Source organism: Astatotilapia calliptera, chromosome 5, assembly GCF_964374335.1.
Source record: "Astatotilapia calliptera chromosome 5, fAstCal68.1, whole genome shotgun sequence".
Taxonomy (NCBI): domain Eukaryota; kingdom Metazoa; phylum Chordata; class Actinopteri; order Cichliformes; family Cichlidae; genus Astatotilapia; species Astatotilapia calliptera.
The window spans coordinates 29,137,648-29,161,092 of record NC_137426.1 but is presented as its reverse complement, the minus strand read 5'-3'; the positions used below and the strand labels follow the sequence as shown (position 1 = coordinate 29,161,092).

The following is a 23,445-nucleotide window of genomic DNA, read 5'->3' as shown; positions in this document are numbered from 1 at the left end:
GCAAAATTGATTTAAAGCAGAAGAAAGGGCATGACTTCTCAGGAGTTTACAGTATATTTATTCAGAATCAAATGTAAAAGATGAGAGTAAAAAATAAGTCCACCCATAACTTACAGAAAGCTCATAGTAACATACATTTTAATCTTCCATATACAGCAATATTATTTCCATGTTAAAATTCCTGCATTCAAGTAATATAAGACATATTAAAGATCTGTCCTTACAGTGACACCCCCCCTAAAAGCACATCCTTCAGCACATACAGGCATGGTGCCAAACGGCTGCTGCAAGTCTTTCATGAAATCTTTTGCAAGCCCAAAGAAAAACATAATGCTATGTGTGGAACAAGTGTTTGCACTGTGCTTGAGTCTGAGGTAAAGAATGAATTTTAACACCAGTGTTGGATAAATAACACAAGAAAAGTGGGTATCATGGGCATTTTTTTAAAGTGAATGTGACACTGTGGGTAATGCATGTCTAGTTTCTAAACAAGAGTGCAGTCTATGAGGGAAAATGTCAATTCTAGCATTTAAAAACAAAACAAAACAAAACAAAAAACAACTTTATTTCAGCTAGACTTAAATTCACGGCACCTTTACCTGGACCAGCTGAGAATTCGTACACCAACAGTTAATGTTACTGGCTACAGAGGTACCATTTACATACAAAAATACCTGCACGCACCCACAGGCTCTTATGCATGCACCACACACACTCTGTCTTTCACACAAACACAAACACGGCTTGACTAAGCAATGCTAGGTGTATTAATTTCTATGACTAAACAAAGATGCTGCATTTCTGTCTGTGAATAAAAATTTATGATACAGTACACTAAATGATACTTACAGATTCAAAGTGTGATCATGTGGAAAAGGGAAAGAAAAGTGCCCAAAGATTGAATATATTCTACTATACACACCTGTCCCCAGACTGATAATGGTAACACTGGTTTCTGATGAAACTCCCTTAATTTCCAGACACTATTTTATACACCTGTACAAGTTTGATAGCTGAGATATTATTACACTTAGCTTCCAACAACATCTTGGTTTTATTTGATCTTTTCCTCTTTTGGGGAACTGAAAAAACAAAACAAAAGAAAACTTCATTGTCAAGCTCAGGCCCTCCACCACACGAAGACAAAGGGAATTGGGTAAGAAGCCTGCTGGAAGTGATGAGCCATCTGAGGATGCCATTTTTACTTTCTTATTTGGTTATTATGGGTTCCAGTTTGGGGTTGATGAAGGAAAAGCCAGCGAAAGCTGCCTGGTCCATAGAATCAATGAGGTTTTTATCAGCATGGGAGAGACGCGGCTTCTCATTCAGGAACTCACGATCAAAGTTGCTGTGGTCACTGGGGGATTTCTGTTGGTGGAAGGTTAGGCATTTAGTCAGGTTAAAGTAAAAAAGAAAAAATAAGATGAGGTATCTGATATCCTAGAGGCAAGCAATTATATTTAATGACAGCTCTAATTAATAGCTGTGAACTAATGTTAATTAAAACCAAAATTTTAGGCCCATACCACTTTAGGCTTGAAAGGAGGCTCCACTTGTCTCCTCTCCAGTGCTGTCCAGTTAATGTTTTTGAAGAATGGGTGTCCTCGGATGTCCCCCACAACACCCAATCTGCGAGTGGGATCTCGCTCAAACAACTGAAATAATAACAGAACACAATAGATCTCATTATGTAACTATAATTCCACAATACGCATGTTTGCCTAATAATTTATTCATTTATATTTTTACCAGGTCAAGCAGGCTCTTGGACTCCTTGGAGATCCACCGAGGGTAGTGAGGAATGTCCGACCTGATGGATTCAAAGAGCTCGTCCTCATCGTCACCTTGGAAAGGCGACTGACCAATTAGCATCTCATACACCAGGACACCAAAAGACCACCAGTCCACTGAGAATGTGTACTTCTGTCCACACAGGATCTGAGATAAGAGACAAATTGATCAGAAGCATAGAAGAAGAATGAGGAAATGTGATGTCTGGAGTGTTCTGTTCTTGTTACATAGTATTACAAAGAGACTGCAAACAAACGATTCAGGTTGCCACCTGAATGACATACAGATTGTGGCTTTTATAAAAAGGTGAAAGATTTTGATGGAAAAGTAAGGTATTGAACCCTTAGCCGGTCAAACCAACCTCCGGTGCGATATAATCTGGTGTCCCACAGAATGTGCTCGCTTTGACATCTCCAAAGACATTCTCTTTGCACATGCCAAAGTCTGCTATCTTTATGTGTCCGTCCTTGTCCAGCATCACATTGTCCAGCTTCAGGTCTCTGTAAACAGATATAGGATGATATTTAAACAATGTAGGACTGTCACAGTAAATTCAGTTTGAAGCCATGTAATCTAAAACGAAATTTCAGTTTACTCTGCTGCAGTAGCAGACTGAATGCAGAGAATGCAGGAAGTAGTACAGAGAGCCTGTGGGATTTTACCTGTAGATAATTCCCTTTGAGTGGAGGAATTGCAGTCCCACTATAATCTCAGCAGCATAGAATCTAAAAGTTGAGGAAATAACAGTTTTAGTACGATTTAAGACCCAATGACGCTGAAAATGATAACTCATACAACACTTGTAGCTTTTTTTCTTTTCTTCCTTTTTTAAAACACTCTATCCCCATGTACTCACGTAGCTCTGTTGAGATCAAATCGTCCCTTGTCTTGGATGTGAAACATCAAGTCACCTCCATTCAAGTACTCCATTACAAAGAAGAGGTGCTCCTGTGCAAATAATACATTATTGTAAGTTAACCAGCAGACGTAAAGGGGATATGGAGAGCGGGGTAAGTTGCTCACACTAATCCATTTTCTCGGTACGCAGAGAGTCCACACTAATCTGACAATTAAGAAGTTCCAAAAACCTTAAAAGAGTTTTATATTAACACAGGGTCATTAAGTCTTGAAAGGCAGAAAAAGTAACTTTTAAAAATAATTATATCGATGCCAAGGCTCGCTGCCTGACTGGCTCTCATCAGTTATTACTTACTTACTACTATTGCATGGCACTAAATTTAATATAGATAATGACTTACAGGCATTACAGGTGTTGTTTTCTATGCCCGTAGCTGTTGTGCAGATAAATTCAATATTTTACCACTGCTGTGTGTTCCTTTGAACTGAAACGCTGTTAAAACAGTGTTTATTTTAAAACAAACTGAAAGAATTGAATTGTTGAGGATGCAGCCTTTAATGACAGCTTGGAACTGTGACTCTTATTGCTGCAGCCTGGAAGACTCCCCATCAGAGAACATGTTCTATGAACTTTACTAGCAGAGGTGTTTAGCATGTGTGCACTTACTTTTGACTGGAATGTGGCATAGAGATGAGTGAGAAAAGGGTTGTTCCAGGCGAGGGAAAGGACTCTTTTCTCCACCATGGTGCACTCCACATCATCATCCATGAGAACGACGTCCTTCTTCAGGACCTTCACAGCAAAGTACAGGCTCTGTCCCTTCAGCTCTGCAAGCAACACCTGGGGTGTCAGAACCACATTACTGTCAGTAACATCATCAGGTCAATCACACCTGCTTCATAACTAGAGTATAACAAAACAAACTGAGCTATGTTTTTGCATTTCTGTGTAGATGTTTCACTTCAATGCAGAGCCCACAATGCCCACACTGGGACTGGATATAAATAAATTTGCCTTCTCCTTTTCTTGTAAATCATTCTGTGTGTTAAATGATGTCTGGCATCTGTGGTGACAGATGAACAACTTGTTATTGCGCTTGAAAGCAGTCAAATGCTCCCATTGCAGAGTGAAGGAAGTCATTTCAGAAGCAGCGGGGGGTTGTACAGATCTTATAAGCGAGACTAAAGATCAAAAGTGGGATAAACTACATCTGCCATGTAAATCAAAATGTGCTTTAGTTATAGACTTAAATTAACAAAAAAAAAAAATTAGCACATGAGATTTTTTTCCCTTCAGAGGTTTCTTCCTTTCAGAGGTTCCCTTCATCTGAATTTAAACATCTTCACTTTTCCTTAGTAATGTTACTTTTAATGGTTTTGTCTTCTAAAACATGTGAATTTTTACTTTGTATACAGTTTTTTCAAAATATTTTACTCCCATTACCAACATAATAGTTCATGGTTAGCATCAGCAAAAATTCCCATGTGGACAATTGAAGGACTACTTTGAGTTTATTTTCTTAAGCAAACATTCTTTTCACATGCAAGTCTGAGTAACATTATGGTGCCTTACAGTCCATGATAAAGACTTAAAGATTTAAAGACAGCAACATGGAGCATACCTTGCCAAAGCTGCCTTTTCCCAGAACCTTGTGGAATATTAGCTGGTTGAGGGAGAGGCGTGCCTGGGAAACTGTAGTTGGGGCTGGGGCGGGGCTAGGGCTAGGGCCCTTCCCATTGCCACCTGCTGTAAAATTTGCAAACTTTAAGTAAATGAGTATGCAAACCTGTAAACAAACATGCACGCAAACTGAAACAGCAAAAAGGTCATTTTAAGGTTGATAATAAAGACATAATTAATAAGGAAAGAATGATGTTGGGAATGACTGTTTCAAAACTGCATTTTTAAATATGCCCAGCATTCAGATAATGACATTATTATATTTGCAAGCAATTGCTTTGATCCAAAACCTACAGTTTCAGATTTGCTTTACACCGTGTTTTCTTACTCTTGTTTCTTAATTATGTTATTTAGAGGGTGTATTGTTAATATGGCCATCTCAGACACAGCAGCTTCTCCCACCTGCTGTTCAAACCTCAGACTTTAAACAGCATCTGGCCTTAAAATCAGAGGAGGTAAAACTGCATGCCGCAGACAAAGCATCACTCAGGTCTAGTAATAGGTCCCCTAAAGCTGATACACCATTTTAGAAAAACTTTGTATTACAGTCAGTGCTACAATGAAAGCTTCTCACCACTAGGGTCCACTGTTGCATTTCTGACATCTTGGTAGATTCCAATATCTGGTGCAGGGGAGTCATCAGATTTCTTCACAGATTTCTATGGAGAAAAAAAGAAGTTTGGCAACAGATTATTTCATATTTTTAATTAGTTTTTCTTAGCTTTTTAATACAATGTTCACCCAATGACTGTGCAAACCTGGGAGACTTGAGACAAAGCCTCTGCTAGTAGTTTCTGGTTGATTCCACAAAGATTGCCCACTTTGCTTGTGCAGCCACTATGTACGTTCATGCCACAGTCTGGTCAGTGGAGTCAACAATGGAACGGCCCAAGCAAAGGAAAAGATTCAGAGAGAAAATATATTAATAAAAACGAAAATAAAAAAACAACAACAAAACAAACAAAGAAACTCAACACACCAGACTTACCTTCACATTTAAGGCCCTGCTTGTACAGACCCCACAGTAGACTTCCACAGTGGTCACAGAAGGTGGGGCTCTTGTAGTTGTAAGTTTTAAAGCGATGTGGCATGTCAATATTGAAACGTTCTTTCTGGAACTACAGACACATAGAAGAGCATTAAACCCAGAGAATGCTGGTACCTGATGATTAAAACACGCAAGATTATATGTTTCGCCTGTCTAAGCTAAAGTCACATAGAACTTCTACAGACAATAAGCAATCACACGTTTCAACTGATTTGAACACTGAATCCAATACTGATGATGTTTGTAGGTTTGGGTGGATGTGTTTGGCTCAGTATTCATTTGAGTCAAAGATATGTGTCAAAGTACAGTGTTAAAATGACTGTTTAGTTGACATAATAGTGTATCACTGATATATTACTACAAGATAAAATACAAAATCATCCTCAATTCCATGATAAAAAGAAACCAGCAGAGTGACTGTACTCGTCCATACACAACTTCGCTCACCATAGTCTCACGACTGTTGGTCGCTGTTCTAGTGCACTTGCCAATGATTTTGTCGCTGCACTTCCTGTGGATTGCTGCATTGCATTCTGTGTGAAATAAATAAATCGATAAATATTGTGTTAACTGTGAGACTGAAATATTAGCAGTCCATTCACTTGCAACTTTGATGGTTCCCCTTTTCCTGGAGGTGAAAGGTGTTTATGTGTAAGTCTGACAGCACATGAATTGGTAACAGTCAAAGAAACACTCACGTTTGCATTTGTATCCTTGCTTGTTGAGCCCCCTGCATGGGGAAAAAGGGAGAAGGTAAATGGCTGAGCTATATCCAATTTAGAGAATATATTATAATATTCTCTGCTAATACTGTAAAAGAGTAATATACACGGGATGATTTTAATTGTAGGACTGCTGATGATAGTGATATACTTTAGATCGTGTGGAGATAACTAGATTCTCCTCCCATCTTAGGTCATAAGATTGAAACTATGGGTGTAAAAATACCAGCGTCAGACAACAGACTCAATAAACTTCAGACTTCCTCCTCCCTGTTTTACAAGATATAGATAATACTGAAGTTTGAGTACAAGGAGGAGTTTGGTTCACAGATTAGTGCTGCTGACACTGATATAACAGCCTTGTGGGATTTCCCTAGGAGGTGACTCATTCTCACAATAGCACTCTTACAGGTTTTTCCCCCCTTAATTCCCTTAAACTGCTCCATTAAGCAAAACAAAATAACCAATCTTTTAAAAAAGACATTTGAAAGTATGGACTACTTGTACCAGTGAAATAAAACACGCATGCACGCACACACACACAAAGCAAAGCAGAAAAGCAAGCAAACAGACAGGCAAACTAGCTGCCTCTGGATTAGTCACGTTCAAACAAAGTGGAAGGAAAAACATTCATAGCCTCACTCTGAGACTCTACTGAGATTTTAAAAAAAAAATACACCAGTGAAAAACTAAGATTTAATAATAATAGTGGCAGCTGCCATCTAACAAAGAGGGACTTTTGCATCTCACCAGAGAAAGTCTCTACAGACAGAGCAGAAGGTGGGCTGGTGGAAGAAGGTGGACGTGAACTCATGGTTCTTGATGACAAGAATCTTGGGCTGCTTGACTGCGCCCCTCCTCCTGTTCAGGGTCATCAACCCGTCTTCAGTAGGAGCCTTCAGGGTCGGCCTAGCAGCCACTGTGGGGAGAGATAGAGTTAACAATCAAATAATTGCATGTCCATTAAATTTTAGAAACATAATTTCTGTCAAACGTTACCTAAATTCAAACAGTTTGGCTGATAAACCTTGAATGTTGCCGCTGTGTATTTTATCACTGTCAACTGTAACAGAAAACTATTTGTTAAGAATACCTTATGAGCTAAGGAAAGGGGAGACATGAGCTACTGCCACTGCTGAATGGAGGCTAAACACTGCAAAATGCCTCCCTGGATTAGCTGCTCTAACTGATGCAAATCAAATGGGTGGGGGTCAAAAGTCAATCAGAGAAGACAGCGAAAGAGGCGTGAGAGTGGTAAACAAAGACATAACAGAAACTATGGAAGAGACAAGGGGGGTATGTGGGTGGATGGGAGGTGGCATTTTGGGACAATTCAAAAAAAGAAGCCGCCTTAAAGACAACAGAACAGACGGGGGGAAAGTGGGAAGAGTGATGAGGTGAGGGACAAACTTTTTTCTTATCTGCCAGTCTACTGACAGATGTTTGTTTGGACAGCACTTTGGTAAGTTGAGCCAAGAAAGTGGGAGCGAGTGAGAGGAAAAGAGAATGACAGAGGGGGCAGATACTGCTGATGACTGTTCACATGTGCCTAAAAATACTCCGGGCTGCTTTTCAGGAAACTTACAGAGGGTGTTGGAAGGAGACAAGATGCAGAGTATGGAGTTTTCATGACCCAGTAACAGCAAACCCAGACTGTGCCACTCCCACACTGAAACTCTCATTACACAGAACGCAGTTTGGAAATACCACGAAATGTTTGTTGTGTTAACAGTGACTATGCGGGCTGGCCTTGCCATCCGGACCAACTTGGTACCCTAAATGCAGCATGAAGCCAGCTAATGCTCTGCTATTATTAATATTATTATTATTATTAAGAATGTACTTTAATGGGTTAGGGTTAGGGTTTATTCTGCAATGGTTTCATGGCACACCTAGTCAGCTGACCAGACCAGTGTGAGGTGTGAAACCAGCATGCAGATTAATCATCAACAGCCTGAGGCAGACAGATTATTTCAAGGCACTTTAGAAGCGTGGCTGCTCCACAAACCTCATAAACACATGTAATCTGTGGCTGGTTGTAGAAAAATAAGGAAAAATGAAGCCTTTCTACCAGTAGAGGGTGATGTATAGCAAACAGAGTAGACAGATGGGAAAATGGTGGTGAGGGACGTGGGTGACTGTTGCCGGAAAAGATCTCAACTTTCACTGAGCGCACATCTCCCTGGTGGTCTAGTGGTTAGGATTCGGCGCTCTCACCGCCGCGGCCCGGGTTCGATTCCCGGTCAGGGAAAACTCTTTTCATATATTGTCACTACTCGCGCATTTCAGTCAAGTCTCAGGTTATAAATTAAATCTGTCCAAGAGCAAACTTTATCTATTAAATGAAGACGCGTTTCCAATAGATTTGTCGGGTTTCCCCTTTAAAGTGGTCAAAGAGCAGTTCGCCTACCTGGGTATTACAATTACAAGAAAGTATAAACAACTTCTCAAAGCCACCTTTTTTACGCTATTGAAGAATGTCAAACAAAGCCTTCAACAGTGGTCGCCCCTGAACACAACTCTGGTCGGACGAACTAATTCAATTAAAATGAATATCCTTCCTAAATTCTTATACTTATTTCAATCTTCACCAGTCTTCATCCCCAAGTCTTTCCTTACAACTCTAGATTCTATAATCTCCTCTTATATTTGGAAGGGTAAATGATGTCGAGTAGCTAAGGTGCATTTACAGAAACCTAAGATTGAAGGTGGCACTCCCCAACTTCCGCTTTTACTATTGGGCTGCCAATATTTGATCTCTGACCTACTGGTTACAGTCTGGGGAGGGTGTGGGCCCCACCAGCTGGCTGGCACTGGAATCAGACTCAACTCATGGTATTTGTCTTGCCTCCTTCCTGGGTTCTTCTCTTCCTTTATTCATTGACAACTTTGGATCTAATCAGATAATTCGGCAATAATAATATTAATATTAATAATAATTTTTCACTTCAAAGCCCCATCCTTTCAAAGCACCTATTCCTCCCCCCAACTTTGGACAACTTGTTCCAGGTTTGGTTTAGAGCAGGTATTATTTGCTTTAAAGATCTCTTTATACACAATAAACTAGCATCATTTGACCAGCTGTCAAAAAAATACAGTCTTCCCAAAACGCACTTTTTTTAGATACTTACAACTGAGACATTTTTTGCAATCCCACCTCTTCAATTTTCCAGACGCTTCAGCTGCTAACTTACTGGACAAGCTCCTTAATTTGCAACTATCAGGCAAAGCTGTAATGTCTTTATAATAAACTGTGCAGTGTAACACCAGCTCCCGTTGTGGGCCTCAAGTCCACATGGGAGAAGCAGTTAAACATATCTATGTCACATGACGTCTGGGACTCAGTCCTTTCTCTGGTAAACTCTACATCACTCTGCACCCGTCGTTCCCTGTTACAATTCCACATGTTTTGGACCTGCCCTGGCCTAGCAAAATCTTTGGGAGGAGGTTTCCTGCACTTTGAACAAGGCTACCGGCCTGAAACTAGCTCTCAACCCCCTACTTGCTCTCTTTGGTACAGCGGGAGAGGATGATAAGTATATTCCCAGAGCAAAGCGTAGGGTGCTGTCTTTTGGTTCCCTCCTGGCTAGGAGTGCCATTTTGATGAGGTGGAAGGCTGCTGCCCCGCCCTCCCATGTTCAGTGGCTTGCTGATCTCATGTCATGTCTCAGTCTGGAAAAGATCCACTGCTCCATCCAGAACCAAAAGGGCACATATGATAAAATTTGGGGTGTCTTTCTGGAAAACTTCTCTAAACTTCAACTTAAGGATGTTCCAGCTGAGTAACGGATTTGCTGATCTGATCTGATGTTTGTCTGTGTTAACGGGAACGTGAAGCTCAGCGATATCGTAGCTAACTTCTGTGTGGTTCTTATGGAAAGGGTTAGTTAATATCATAATCCCTCCCGGGTTGTGGCTTTTATTTTGTTGGGGGATTTTCTTGTTTTTGTTTTCTCTCTTTTTGTTTTTCTTCTGGGTTTCTGCTTGTTTGGTAAATAATAGGAGAGGAAAACAATGTTCCAACATGAGAAGTTCTGTTTTGTATTCATTCATTTTAAACAGTTTGTGTTTTCTGTCTTCTTTTTTTCCTTTGTAAACTATATCCAGAAATACTCAATAAAAATATTTTGAATTAAAAACTGTTTTCTACAACCTGTAATATATATTTTTTAAATGTAAACCTACTTCAAGTAACAGACACTTTGATCAAGTTGGATCCATTTCCAGCCATTTCACATTAGACAACAGCATGTAGAACTCTATGTGCTTTATAATCATGCCTGAAATGGGCTGGACTCAACTGGCGTAAAGGCGATGTCACATGTTTCCATGCACCAATATCACTATCTGAATCTGAAGGTGACACCTGTTTGGTCACATGTTTATGTTTCCACAAATCCACTGATAATGATCAAAAGACCTTGCATGTTTTCTCTCCCCCAAGAAGAATAGAAAACTAGTGATTGTAAACTAAACTTGAATCACATTACCTGCATCACCATCCTCCAAAAAAAACTGCACAGCCATCTGAATCTTCCCAGAAGGCTGCAGGTCCACCCAGAACTCAGCACGTCCGCTGCCTCTAGACTTGGATTTGCAGCGCTCTGCCAGCACAGACACGCCCATTGTGGCCTTGGCCAATGGCTCCTCATTACTCTGCATAAGAACAACTTCTAGGACACGCCCCTCCTTGATATGAGCATCAAAATTGGACTTCCAGGGGGGGTACATGGTGGGCTTCCTCTGAACCAGGGTCTTCCCTCTCTCTGTAAAAGAACAATGACATCATCATCATCGCTGCATTAAGGAGTGGTTATAGCTCAAAGATGTTTGTTGAGAATCAGTTTCCTTGTGGACTTTTGAGGGCAGTAGATAGTGACAGTCAAACTGATGTTGTAAGGTCTCTTTGTCAACTGTTGCACTTCTTGCACAAGCACAACTGTACATACCTGTGTCGATAGACTCTTTTATCCTGATGGCACAGATGGGAGCATCAGAAAGAGGAGACAGCGCGCCCACATCGTAATTACTGAGGGTGATACGCAGGAAGGGTGGCATGGTGACCACTCACCAAAGGCTCCTGGGGGCGAAAAAAAAAGACTGTGATTTAAGCCACTCTGTCTAGACTTTCTAGAGAGAGATCTTTGTCTCTTGCTCTCACACACACTCACACATTGCTCAAGTTCTGTGCGTAAAACAAGAAGGAAGAGGGTAACAGCGGCTAGCAGCATCCTGCAGAGGAAGTAGTGGTTTTCTACTTCACACATAAGTTTGGAAACTACCTGCCAGTAACGAGGGAAGAAGGAACAGAATGTCAATCCTAAACTGTACTCTAGAGAGGCAGACAGCGAGAGAACATTTTTCAAAACAAATATATAATTTCAACCCTGTTGTGAATTCTTTTCAGCAGATGTTACCATCTGTTGCTCTGACCATTCTTTAAAAGGCTCCATAACTGTCAACACCAACAACAGCCCTGCTATTTGTGAGCGGACAAATCTGGAGCGCTTTTAATGTTTTATTGGGGGGGCTTGTGTTTATCCAGCATGTTAGCGCTACTGGCTGAAATTCTGGGGCCTGTAGGTGAGTGGCATAGCAAAATGTTCAAACAAATGCATGTCTCCTTTTTCAGTAATCTCATCTCTTCTGTCTAATACTTCTATCTAGTGTAGTCTAATAAAATGAATGCTTCCATCTAAATTTTACATTTCCTAAGTTCCTAAAACTGTTGTTGTAACAAGACAAGTCATCTACTTATTAAAACTCCATTTCTTGTGCTAAACCATTCTTCGGATGTTGTGTCATAGTGGAAGAGTAATTCCTCACTTCATTTTCTGTACATGAGATTCACAGAAATGACATGCCGCCTTTGTGCGTCTACATTATCGGTCACTCATAAGAAGACAAGGTTTGTTCGTGTTCACGTTCCTTTCACTTTGCTGAATGAAACATGCTCTGAGGTGCCAATTGAAGAACCTGGTATGTGTTTTTAATGTATGTATAAGCATGCTGCTCAGCCTGCTAAAAGGTAGACTAGATGCTATTTTGAGCTCAGGCTGGAAGTAAGATCACATCTTGTGCTCGCTGGGGTGACACTCAGAATTTCAGAGAGAGAAAGCAGGAGAGTTTTTTTTTAACTATAATAAAGGGATGTGTAGTGTCTGGGAGGCAGTGATGTCCTACACAGACAGGCCTTGTGATTTGGAGGTCAAGGCTTGAAATCCAAAACAAACAGTCTGGGTGAGGAAATGAATAACTAACTGTGATGTCTCAGAAATCGTCTCCAATGTGCTCTTTCATTGCCAACTTCTTCAACAGACAGAAATTATTCAGTAACCAGCACATATATGCCCCTTTCACAGCCTCGGGCACCTTAAATGTTTATATAGTTATGAAATAATACCATCGGGCAGACGATGAACTGAAGATTGCTAAACAAATGACTGTTTCTGACTGCGGTCAAGACTGCTCTTAAACAAGAGGAGAGCATTTGAAAGTTCCTATACATGTACTCACACAGGCAGGCATACAGGAATAGGAAGAAAAACACATAAACACTTACTGGGAATATATACTTTTCCAGTTTTATCAGGACTTTACACACACTTTTTCCAATGTACACATGCACAGACATTATGTGCAAAAGAAGGCCTTGTTTCCCCAGAGAAAGTGGAAAAAGTGAGCATATGCAACTGGGGAAGGGGTGGGTAGGGGAAAAGAGCAAGAGAGAGAAAGAGGAAGAAAGAAAACAAAACAGACAACACACTGACAGACATGCCACTGGACATGAGGGGGAAACCAGAGTCGCCCTCACTAGACTGACTCATACAATAGAATCAAACTCCAGTGAAACAGATACTGTACATACATCTGTCAGTGTGCGTCTTTGAAGAGATACAAAGTTACTCTTAAATAAGTCTTTAGTACTTTTGGAGAGCCAGAAGATGTAAGGCTGGGCTGCATACCTGTACTGTCTCTCTTAACTTCAAAATGCTCTTCAGAACTAATTAGAAGGATCACCAGTATGAGGAAAACAAGAGAACAAAAAGATGCTGGTAACTAGGGCTTTAGCTGCCACTTGGCTTGGGAATTGGGAAGGATTTCTCTTCCAATAATCACACACGGTGATTCATGTCAAAGTCAGTGTTTAATAGGAACAAATACAGAAACAGCAAACCCTGTAATACGCACAACAGCAAAAAAACACACATTTCGGTATTAAACAGTACAAGAAAACCAGTGGCACAATAGCCCTTACTTGAAATGACATAAAACAAATATTCTATTTTTGTGCACATGAGTTAACGTGACATAGTCCTGGAGAGGGACGTGCGTGACTGCCTACAAAAGCTAGGCCATCATTTAGTTCATGCTCAGCGACGCACCACGGACAAGTCAAATGTTTGGCATGAAGTGAATTTGTGGAGATGGCGAAGAAATGATCAAGCCGGTCTAGCAGGCTGGGGAGTAACCTTTAATTGTGCAGGTCGGAACAAAGACGGGTAATTTGAGAAATAAACAAAAGTTGGACAACATACAAGAATCAGAAATATGGTCTAAGATATTACTGGCATTGCTTTAAATCCTTGTTCCCTCTTGCTACATAATTACAAGGAAGATTTGTTTGTTTAAAAAAACAAACAAACAAAAAACAAACAGCATGTGATGTTGTCCACATAAGGTTAGCAGTTTAGAACTTGTAGACTAATATAAACTGTCTCTCAATATTAGAATATTTTAGCAGGCTCGAAAAGCCAGCCAACTCATTTTTTAAATGGGAAGAGAGTTTAATTTAGTCAAGTTAGTGACCTGATCTTAGCCCAGTTGGCTCCAACCCCTCGGACAAAGCATGAGCATGCTGGACGAATAAAAGGCAATTAGAGCCTCTAGCATCAATAAGGGTCTGTTGATATCTAAAGGTTGTAGACTTCAGACAATCACTGACTGCAAGAAGCCAAAGGCACTTCATTTGGTAGTCGATAAAAATTCTCTTGAGATGTTAATTTAAAGACCATTTTAATTGTTGCCACAGACACAGTTTAATTTTAAAGTCTCTGTGCAAATGCTAGAAAATTGGAACTCTCGAGATACTTTGAGTGCACTTTATGCCCATATTTTATATATACATATATACAGTATGGGAATGGGATGATCCCAAAACAGCTGTGTAAGTTTTTATGTTTTACTTTAGAAGACTTTCCACACTTACGGTACTTTTGAATTTCAAATGGGTGAAAAATGGGCAGGTGTAACTAACATAAATAAACATGACTCAGCTGAAGCGATCCAAAAATAACCCTGTAAGCCGGCATGGCTACGGTAAAGACCCTGAAGTACATCACTTAAATGGAATGTAACCATTGTTAATGCTGACATTACATCACCTTATCGCCACTGACACATCACAATGTCCACAAAACAAAAGATCTGCGCAGATTTAAATACACCAGTATTCTCTGCTTACATACTGAGGGCTTTTTTTATTTCCACAGAAGATGTTTGAACATGTCACAGGCGGAAAAGCACAGGTGGAGAACTAGAATTACTGGCTCTTGGTTGTACGACGCTGCCAACAAGTCAATTTGCAGCTGACATCTACATCTGCACAGACTTATACAGAAAACAGGGATCTGGAACAATTTGTTTTAAGTGCTTTTATGCTCAGCCAAGAAAACAAATCTGTGAGGACATATCTTAGACGTGGGAGTAGACAACAGTTAAAGGAGAAGAAGTGAACTGAAGAATAACATTTTAACCCAGCAGCACAGTATCCTATGTACAGCGCAATATTTCGATCATGATTTCTTGAGTTTGAGCTCAGAAAAGAAAAAGAAAAAAGAAGAAGACCACATCTCCTGTGAGATCACGATGACAATGACCTCTGACCTCCAGGTTCTAATCAGTTCATCACGGAAAACAACGAGATTTTAGGCATATGTTAAGAAACTTCCTCAATACATTCCAGATTTACATCATGTTAACGAGACTGGGAAGGATGGGAGATAACCCGTGACCTTGACCTTGACCTTTGACCGAAAATTATTTCATTCTTCAGTTTCCTTCGTGCTGCTTTGGTTTCATGGTTCTGCACTGTGCAGGCCTGCTCACTGTCACTGTTTACTGAGACTAATTTAGAGTTGAGTCATCATTAACAACCACTGACAGCTGAGATACAAGATTGATGTGTAAGAAATGCTGAAAATGCATCTGCAGTATATTCAGTATGCCTTTGAGTTTCATACGTCATGCGTTTGCTTACTTAAAAATAAAAACTAAACTAAAATGTGGCTGTTTCTCGCAGACACTTTGTCTGCCTTTGTGCCAAAAGATGACCCAGAGTAATGAAAACTAGTCTAACAGGATTCTATATACAAACCAGTGAAGAGTGTGGATGCAGGCAACAGAAATGGAAATGATCAGTCAGCCAGTGCATCTCAAAAGAATCCCAACATTAATGAAGATAACTCAAACAGCTGACAGGTAATATCACTAAAACCACAGTGAGAGGACGTCAGGTTTAGTTGCTGGTTCTATTTCAGGGCAGATGATGCTTACATGAAGTAGATTTGGCATGTTCCCATACTGCATGCAACATATTCAGTTAGAATTATTGGGAAATTGACCACAGCGTTAAAAAAAAAAAAAATGAAATGGAAGAAAATCTGCCCTGTGAGAAACTTTGGTTCTTGTGTCCTTATTACTTCAATGCACAACATGCACTGAAAGAGAAAAGAGAGGGGGATGCAAGACTGAATGGGAATGCAATCTGCACACATGCACTGCAGACCTGAACTTCTCTAGGCATTACCCAGCAAAGCTGTATGGTTGAACACTAATGTCCTAAGCAGCCAGGCGAGACATTAAATATCCTAAACCAAATGGCATATGTCCAGTCGTGAGAATGTGGCTGATGTGAACGATCTCCTGTTGTGTTTATTCATTATCATTTACACTCAATGCGTGACCCGATTCCTAACATTTTCCAGAGATCATGTATGAATAAGACTACGGACAGACCCAAAACAGTCTTGCTAATGGAGTTGGTCGAGCCAGTGAGAGCTGAACAAACACAAATTATTATGAGCCGCTAACTTCATAGTCAGAGTCAGTCCTAGAGCAAATAACCTGGTGTGTGCATATGTGTGTGGCTGTGTATGTAAACATCCATTATTAATCACAAAATGGCACTTAATGCTGGCTGAAAGAGAAAGAGAAAAAACCCTCTCCACACTGGAAGTCAAACTGTGATCATGGAAAAGTGCTGTTCCTAGCTCCTACACCACATTTGATTTAAGAGCAGGAAACTTTGAACTGCTCAGCAAAAACTAATTCCTATTTTCTGTTTAAATTACAACCCGTCAGACGTTTAAAGTCAAATTGTAGATCCAGCTCTGCATCCTGCATGCACAAAGAAAACCATGCAGCATTTTCTGTGGATAAACTGAGTAAACTTTCATGAGAGTCAGACAGGGATTGCTGACTTTTGGTCATTCATTATGATGGCAGTATTGACAGCTTACTGTCCAAGTACAAATTTAGCAACTAGTTACAAATGAATGTCACGGTACATCAAAACAACGGTATGCCAAAAAACTAGGCAGGACTAGTAGCGCAAAGTTTCAAAATCTGCAGCTGAGGAAAGGTGAGTGGTTGATACAAATATAAAGGGACAGGCAGAACCAAAACCAAGACCTTCCTTGGTGGAGGTAATAACATTACATGACATAGGTAAACCTCTGAACCTAATCAATTGCTTGATTTCCTTTCTCAACCTCAGTTTTGACAGAAAACTTCATCAATTCCACATACCTCACTTAAATCCGCAAGTCTTTCATTGAGGCACGGTGGTGTGCATTATTACCGCATTACCTTCTGGAAAGCACACAAGTGTGCTCGCATAAGCACATACTAATAACCTTGAACAAAGGGGCCTTTAATGAATTTCAGCAGAGTGTGGCTTGAAGAAAAATCAAAGCCTTCCTTTCTTTCACTAACCTGGGTTAATAGCTAACACCCCTTTCCCAAACACTGTCTCTCTCTCTCACACACACAGGTAATACTAACAGAGAAGTTATACTGCGATGTTAAATTCTGCCCGACTTTCCCCTCTATCACGAACTCATAAGACACACATGCACCACCAATATGGTTAAATTAGGACAGGGGAGAAAAGTGAGAAAGATTTGGAGAGATGAACTGATGTTACCGCTGCAAGGTCAGAGACACAAATCGCTACAGTGAAGCACCCATGCCTCTGATCATTCTGGATCTGGGAACTGCGTCAATCAAACCAGTACAAGCTGGTATTAAATGCTTGAGGAACAGTACACTTGAACTTGAAATTTTAGTGCAACTGTTAAATGGGAGGGGGGCTTTTTGTTATTTAAGAGGAACACTGAGCTCTTTGGCACAGTTTCAAACCTGCTACCACAGCGAGGACAGAATCCTGCCCCTGTCTGCATACGTGTGCGAGAGTCCTCTCTCCACATGCATTAAAAGCGGTGTCCATTTCTGCCCCTCTCACAGTTTACAAAACCTTAGTTAAGTTGAGCAAAATAGCATCAGAGCAAGGGGAGCCAAGCAGGATTGTGATGTGTGTGTGAGAGACAAGAGGGACAAGGCCAAGGGCAAGTAATGAGCCAAACTATCATCACCCGCAGATGAATTAGCAAAATTTGAGCCCAATGCCCGCGATTCTTGCTCTTTCATTGTTTACTTGTGTGGGGGGGAAAAAAACTGCATGTGTCCTATTACAAAGGTCCACATCATATGTGAGTGTGATGGGACACACTAATCAGAACACACTTTCCAAGTGTGCCATATTATTAAATTTTTGGAGAAATAAAGAATAATGATTTGTCTTTAGTATTTCTCTAGTTAATTCTCAAACATAGCTGGGTTGGTAATTAAAAGGTTTAAGCTGTTTAAATGTAACCAGCTCTTAGGTACTGTCTTTAAACAATGTTTTAGTTATTCATACACAATGAATACGCCCTGCACATTGTAAGGCTTACGTGAATCTGTAATGTTTGTGAGTTTCGTGCAATTGGCGGGATCAGTGCTGTTCCTCACTGAGCAGATGTCCCAACCGCGTCCTCCAAGCAGCTCATGATGCCACAAGCCAATATTGACAAACCAGTAACTGCAGGCAGATGCAGTCAGATAATGTTACCTGCAGCCTCCGCAACACAAGAGGCTTGTTTTGCAGTGAGTGACACAAGACTTTTGCAAGCAATGGATGGAATATTTCAACATGGGATAATGGGTTTAGTGTTGCCGGTCAGATAAGAAGTTGTGTTAACCATTTCCTACTGAGAAGGCCGAGTTTTTACAGCCGCAGGAACGAAGGGTAATCCTCACACAGACACATCCCCACAAACCAAAGTGAGCCATCATATGTACTCTGGGTTGTGCTGTCATGTCAAAGCCACATGTGATTCTGGCAACAAGAAAGAAGTTACATTACCGCAGGATGACTAACAGCAATGACAGCCGCCTAACGTGAGGGAGGACCTTTGATATTTCGAGCTGGTGGACTTTAGCCTCAGCTGAACAATACAATCCGGTGTTGTGCCAAAAAGTGATTGTCTGCCAAAAACTGATTTCCAGTCTTTCTGTGTATTTTTTAATGTGTAATATCTTTACGTATGTTCGTAAATAGACTTCGGTGAACAGGGTTTACAAAGGGGTTATATAGAGAATTTAAAAATTATCCGCTTTTCAAGTATCTTCACAACTCTGTGTTATTGTACTTACATTATAACCAATCCGGTCCTTTATCCCCACTTAAAATATTTTTACAGAACTATTGTAATATTTTCTGACATTTCTGCTGTGCTCTTGGCCAACTTACTCTTACAAAATACATTTTAATGTTAATGAGATTGTTTTTAACTGCAAAAATAAAGATTATATAAAAGTCACTGCCAAAAACTGATTGCGGCTTCTACCTTGTTACACGAATGTTGTTTGTGGCTCAAGATGACTTTATGTCATCCATAAGGGATGCATTTGGCATATGTTTCACATAGTATAGCCCAACAAGTTACTTATAGCAGTTTAAATACGAGCAATCAGTTTTTGGCAAATACCGGAAATCAGTTTTTGGCAGACAATCACTTTTTGGCACAACACCGGCTTCGGTACAAGTGAAACCGCTTCGGCAGACGGCTGCTGTTTGTAGTGACGGTGAGACTGTCAGCACTCTGTCCAGCCACACCAAAAACCTGCGATTTAATGGAAATCTACTAAACACTCACCCAGTACTGTACCGCTTATGTCACTATGATAGCTGCAGAACTCAGTTTTATGACGTTTAAAATAATAATTAACAGCACTTGCATATAAACAGTGGTAATAATAACTATGAAAATATGGCGTTTATGACACTTTTACACACACGAATTAGGCCTATACTAAAGATCACGCGTGTACCCCATTTAAACCGTCCCTTTAGCTTCTGCGGCAGGTGGATTTGATATAACGAGAAAACGCCCTGTCCCTGATTTTCACTATTATACGGGTTAACTTTTGTGCCAAATTGTAGTAGTTACTCGCAGGACCTATAAGCTTGTTTCCCCGGTTATTACCTAGCTCACTGATTCAAGCTCTTGCCACAGTACGCGAACCTGCAGCAACGATACATGGCTTAAAGTTTCCCGGTCTAAGTGACAAAAACACGATAAAACACACAGAGAGGCTTTCTGCGACAGCAGCATTCCTCTTTCTAGAAACCACACAGCCCTAACCATCAGTTTACGGCTAAACAATCGAGGTTTGTAGTCACCAAGTGAGACTAAACACCAGCCAGAGTCGTGCCAAGGCAAACGCTGGGGACTCCTGACTCCCACTACACTGCAAGCGAGGAAGGACTGTTGTCTCGGTGTTGTCAAATACCGAGCTCAAGCTTCTTCTTCTTCTTCTTTTTAACGCAATTAAGTTTTTGTTGCTTTATAAAAAAAAAATGCGACTTACCTCGTTAGCCTGACTCTAAGTTTCTTTTTTAAGTTTTTTTCTTTTCCCGGAGCTTCGACTTTAAACGGTTGAGTGGTTTTAAGGAAGTGTTCAAGTCCGCTGCTGTTACTCGAGGCTCTCCCTCTCTGTTTGTCTGCCAGCTTTTGTGTGTCGCGGCTCCTAGCGGTGCGCGCGGCGACTGCGTGACGTCAAACAGGTGCATTCCCGGAGACACGAGCACGAGCGACTCTGTGATTGCCACAAACCCATTTAGGCGTGTTCACATATTCATTTACAAACCGAGCGCGGTTGCTTTGCAAAACTGGACCGGCAACATTTAAAATCTGACCTCCCTCACGGGGAAACCAGCTTTTCTCAGCGCCTGAGTCTTCCCATAATTCGCTTTGTATTTAACGACACCTTGACCTGAACCTGACGCACGGTATCGATAAAAGACGGAAAGGCAAACACGGAAGCAAGGGAGCTTTTGAACAGGTGCTGATTAAACCTCTTTATGTGAAAAATATGAATTTGGTAGATCAAGGGAACCGGATATTAGGGCACTGTGGGCTCTCAGTACTCAGGTCAAGTCAAACAGCCATGCGTTTCCACATCAGGTCTTCCCACAGCACCTCCACGATCCCATTTCTCTCTCGGCCTACACAAAGCCTGTTGATCCACGTGGTGTTGAGTCATTAGCCCCACCTACCAAAACTGCATTGCTATAAGAGAGAATGGGTTGGTAAATTCAGTAAGTCTCCAAAAGGGCTATTTATAGCCACGACAATAGGTATAGCAGTGTCATGCTGGTATACCTACTGTTGAATGACAGATTACTGAGAAGACCAAACAGCTATTCAGCACTCAATCCTTATGAAAAACATGTCAGTTAAAAAAGAGATGAGGGATATTATGATTTTTTTAAGGGGCGAGGGGGTGGGCAGGACACCACATTATAATATGGTTGGTTTTAAATCACTCTATTATAAACTGGAGCTTGACAGGAAAAGACGACTTCTTTCCACTACTCTTACTTCCTGGAAAACTGTTTATATTCACCAATGACCTCATGCTGCACCAGTGCTGTAATAAAAAGAAAGAAAGAAAAAAAAATCTCCCAACAAAACTATTATGGACTTTTGATCAGTCATTCCTACCTGCCGTTCCAATTACGTTAACCTGCCTCTTAGTCATAATAGTGAATATGTACTTAAGTCACACCTCCCTCTGTTTTATAACAGCCAGAATTCAGGTTTAACAGGAACTACATCAAAATGGGGAAGCAAGATTTTCTTCTTGACATGAACAAGCAATAATTAAAAAACAATGTCACCATCACCACCCTCAGAGAGAGGCAATGTAGGTCAGGGTGCTGCACGGTTTTCTGATATATTACAAGTCAAGTGATGTTTGTGAAGGTCTGCCCAGTACACTGGAAAAGGTGAAAAAAAAATCAACAAGTGATTTAAAGTTGAAATCAGAAACAGCATTATTGACTGTGGGAATTCCACTTCGGCTACAGTCTGTGTGGGTTATGCAAGTTCACAGAAAAACAAAAAAAGAAACAGTAGAAGCATGTTATGACACAGCAAATGTTTGCCTACGAAGGCTTCAGATTTTATGTGTGAATTAGCCATATAAGCAGGCTGGGGACCCAGACGGTTCCTGTTGTGGTGGCCATTTCTGCAAGCTGAGCCAGTGCAAACACTCCAGTGAGTAATGAGAGGAACAGACAAGAGGGGCGGTGGGAGTGAAGGGAGGGACGAAAAAACAATCCCTAAAAAAGGAGAGAAATGGTCCTTTCATCAAGAGACATGCCACAGACTAAATCTGCCTTTTTCTAACTGTCCTCATTTCCATCCCCTTTTCTCTTCTTATTTTTTCTCTCTCTGTTCTCTGCATGCTCTTTTGCCTTTTTTCAGATTTCAAGACTGAAAAGTGTGTGCTTGTTAACACAAAGAGCTGTCAACTGTTGCTTAATTTAATTGACCTTGATGTAAACGGGGCCAGACATGGCAACATGAAGTCGTCAAAAACATCACGTTAGGGTTTGGGTTATCTAGCAGTGCCACTGTTGCAATGAAGTTTTTTTTATCATCACTGTGTGAAAAAAAAACAAAAAAACAGAAGCACATCTACAAGTGTTTTGTCTTGTCTGTGGTTAAAATGTGCCAGTTGCGAAAGATTGCTTGAAGATCAGTGAGGTTTTGGTGTGTTGCATCCATTAGTGTACTCGGCTGCCCCTGTCATTTATGCCCATCCTCTGTTGTGTAACAGATTCTATGCTCTAACGTGACTAATAGACAAGAAAAAAATGTAGACAGAGCACCTGCCCTTCGAAAAAAACCCTCAGTGTTTTTTTCCACTGTGCCTTCAGTATTGCACCAAGACAGGAATTTCAGATGCCGGCATGGAAAGTTGCTAATCTGCCTACAATGCTTCCAATGATGTCAGTGTACTCTTCCAAGACAAACAACTCTTCCTATTGACATTCTACATACAGCTCTAATAGCAGCACTGCATTGATCTGATTTTTGTGTTCTTTTACTATTTTTAGAGCTTTTTTTCTTAAAATTTTGGAGAGACTCCAGAAATTGAAACATATTGATTAAAATGCACCGGCAGTTACTTGAGGAAAGGTCTGCTGAATGAGTTTCTGTGCGACAGAAGCTGCAGGATGTGAGTTTGGGTCCGAGAGGTGGGAACAAGGTGACTTTTACTATCAGATGTTTAAGGGGAATGAACAACTGTCATCGCTTTCATTGCTGCTCTCACTTCTCTCTTTCTTTTGTTACTTCAAGTTAAGTATTGGGTCATTGAGGCTCCTGGGATCGTGTATCTAGAGCAACCCCAATCTTCCTACTTTCTGTTCTGCCTATTTCCTGACTCTTCAGCTTTAGTCATTTGATTGAAAATAACCTTTCACTCTTGATCTCTATATCCAGTCCTCAGCAAACACTGTCCTCTGTTCTCTTACTTCCTTATTATCAATATTGACAACCTTATAAAATTATTAAACAACAAATCAAATGACTGCTTTGAGTCATTAAAGGATCCATTTCCAGCTGATATGAAATTAGACCAAAAAGTAAGGAAATTGATTATTTCTTTGTTGTAACAATGTTTCTTGGCAATAAACCTTATACTGTTGAAAGCTTGTGTATTTCCCCTTAAATGGTGTCACATCTGTAAGGAAAATGCACGTGTAGGTTGAGCAGCAGAGTTGTGGAGTGTGCCAATAAAAAAACTTACTAAATCTTCTCTGCCAAACAGCTTATTCTCTGCTTGACTCTTGTTTGTTGTGTTCATTGGATTGGATGGTTGAAGTCTAAAGAATCAAGACATACAAGACAATACATTTAATAATTTATTCATTTATCAGACAGCCTCAG

At 40.5% G+C, this 23,445-nt stretch overlaps 1 protein-coding gene across 1 annotated transcript; it reads right to left on the bottom strand.

Annotated features, from left to right (window-relative positions):
- Positions 1 to 38: 38 nt before the first annotated feature.
- Positions 39 to 20,233, bottom strand: prkcdb (protein kinase C, delta b). Its single transcript, XM_026168705.2, has 17 exons — positions 20,075 to 20,233; positions 11,050 to 11,180; positions 10,591 to 10,866; positions 6,851 to 7,019; positions 6,077 to 6,108; positions 5,826 to 5,911; positions 5,319 to 5,448; positions 5,089 to 5,189; positions 4,905 to 4,989; positions 4,272 to 4,396; positions 3,317 to 3,490; positions 2,648 to 2,739; positions 2,454 to 2,516; positions 2,153 to 2,291; positions 1,750 to 1,938; positions 1,527 to 1,655; positions 39 to 1,368 (listed from the first exon to the last, which is right to left on the bottom strand). Exons 2-17 carry the CDS (start codon positions 11,156 to 11,158, stop codon positions 1,210 to 1,212), a joined length of 2,058 nt encoding a protein of 685 aa, XP_026024490.1. The 5' UTR covers positions 11,159 to 11,180; positions 20,075 to 20,233; the 3' UTR covers positions 39 to 1,209.
- Between the last annotated feature and the right edge of the window lie 3,212 nt (positions 20,234 to 23,445).

What these genes read in the sequence shown, in the direction of transcription:
- prkcdb (XM_026168705.2), bottom strand. Translation starts at nt 11,158, where the DNA reads ATGCCACCCTTCCTGCGTATCACCCTCAGTAATTACGATGTGGGCGCG. An exon ending in GAAAAGGCAGCTTTGGCAAG is followed by an intron (nt 3,491 to 4,271) that starts GTATGCTCCATG and finishes CTGACACCCCAG; the next exon opens with GTGTTGCTTGCAGAGCTGAA. An exon ending in CAGATTATATCGCACCGGAG is followed by an intron (nt 1,939 to 2,152) that starts GTTGGTTTGACC and finishes CTCTTATCTCAG; the next exon opens with ATCCTGTGTGGACAGAAGTA.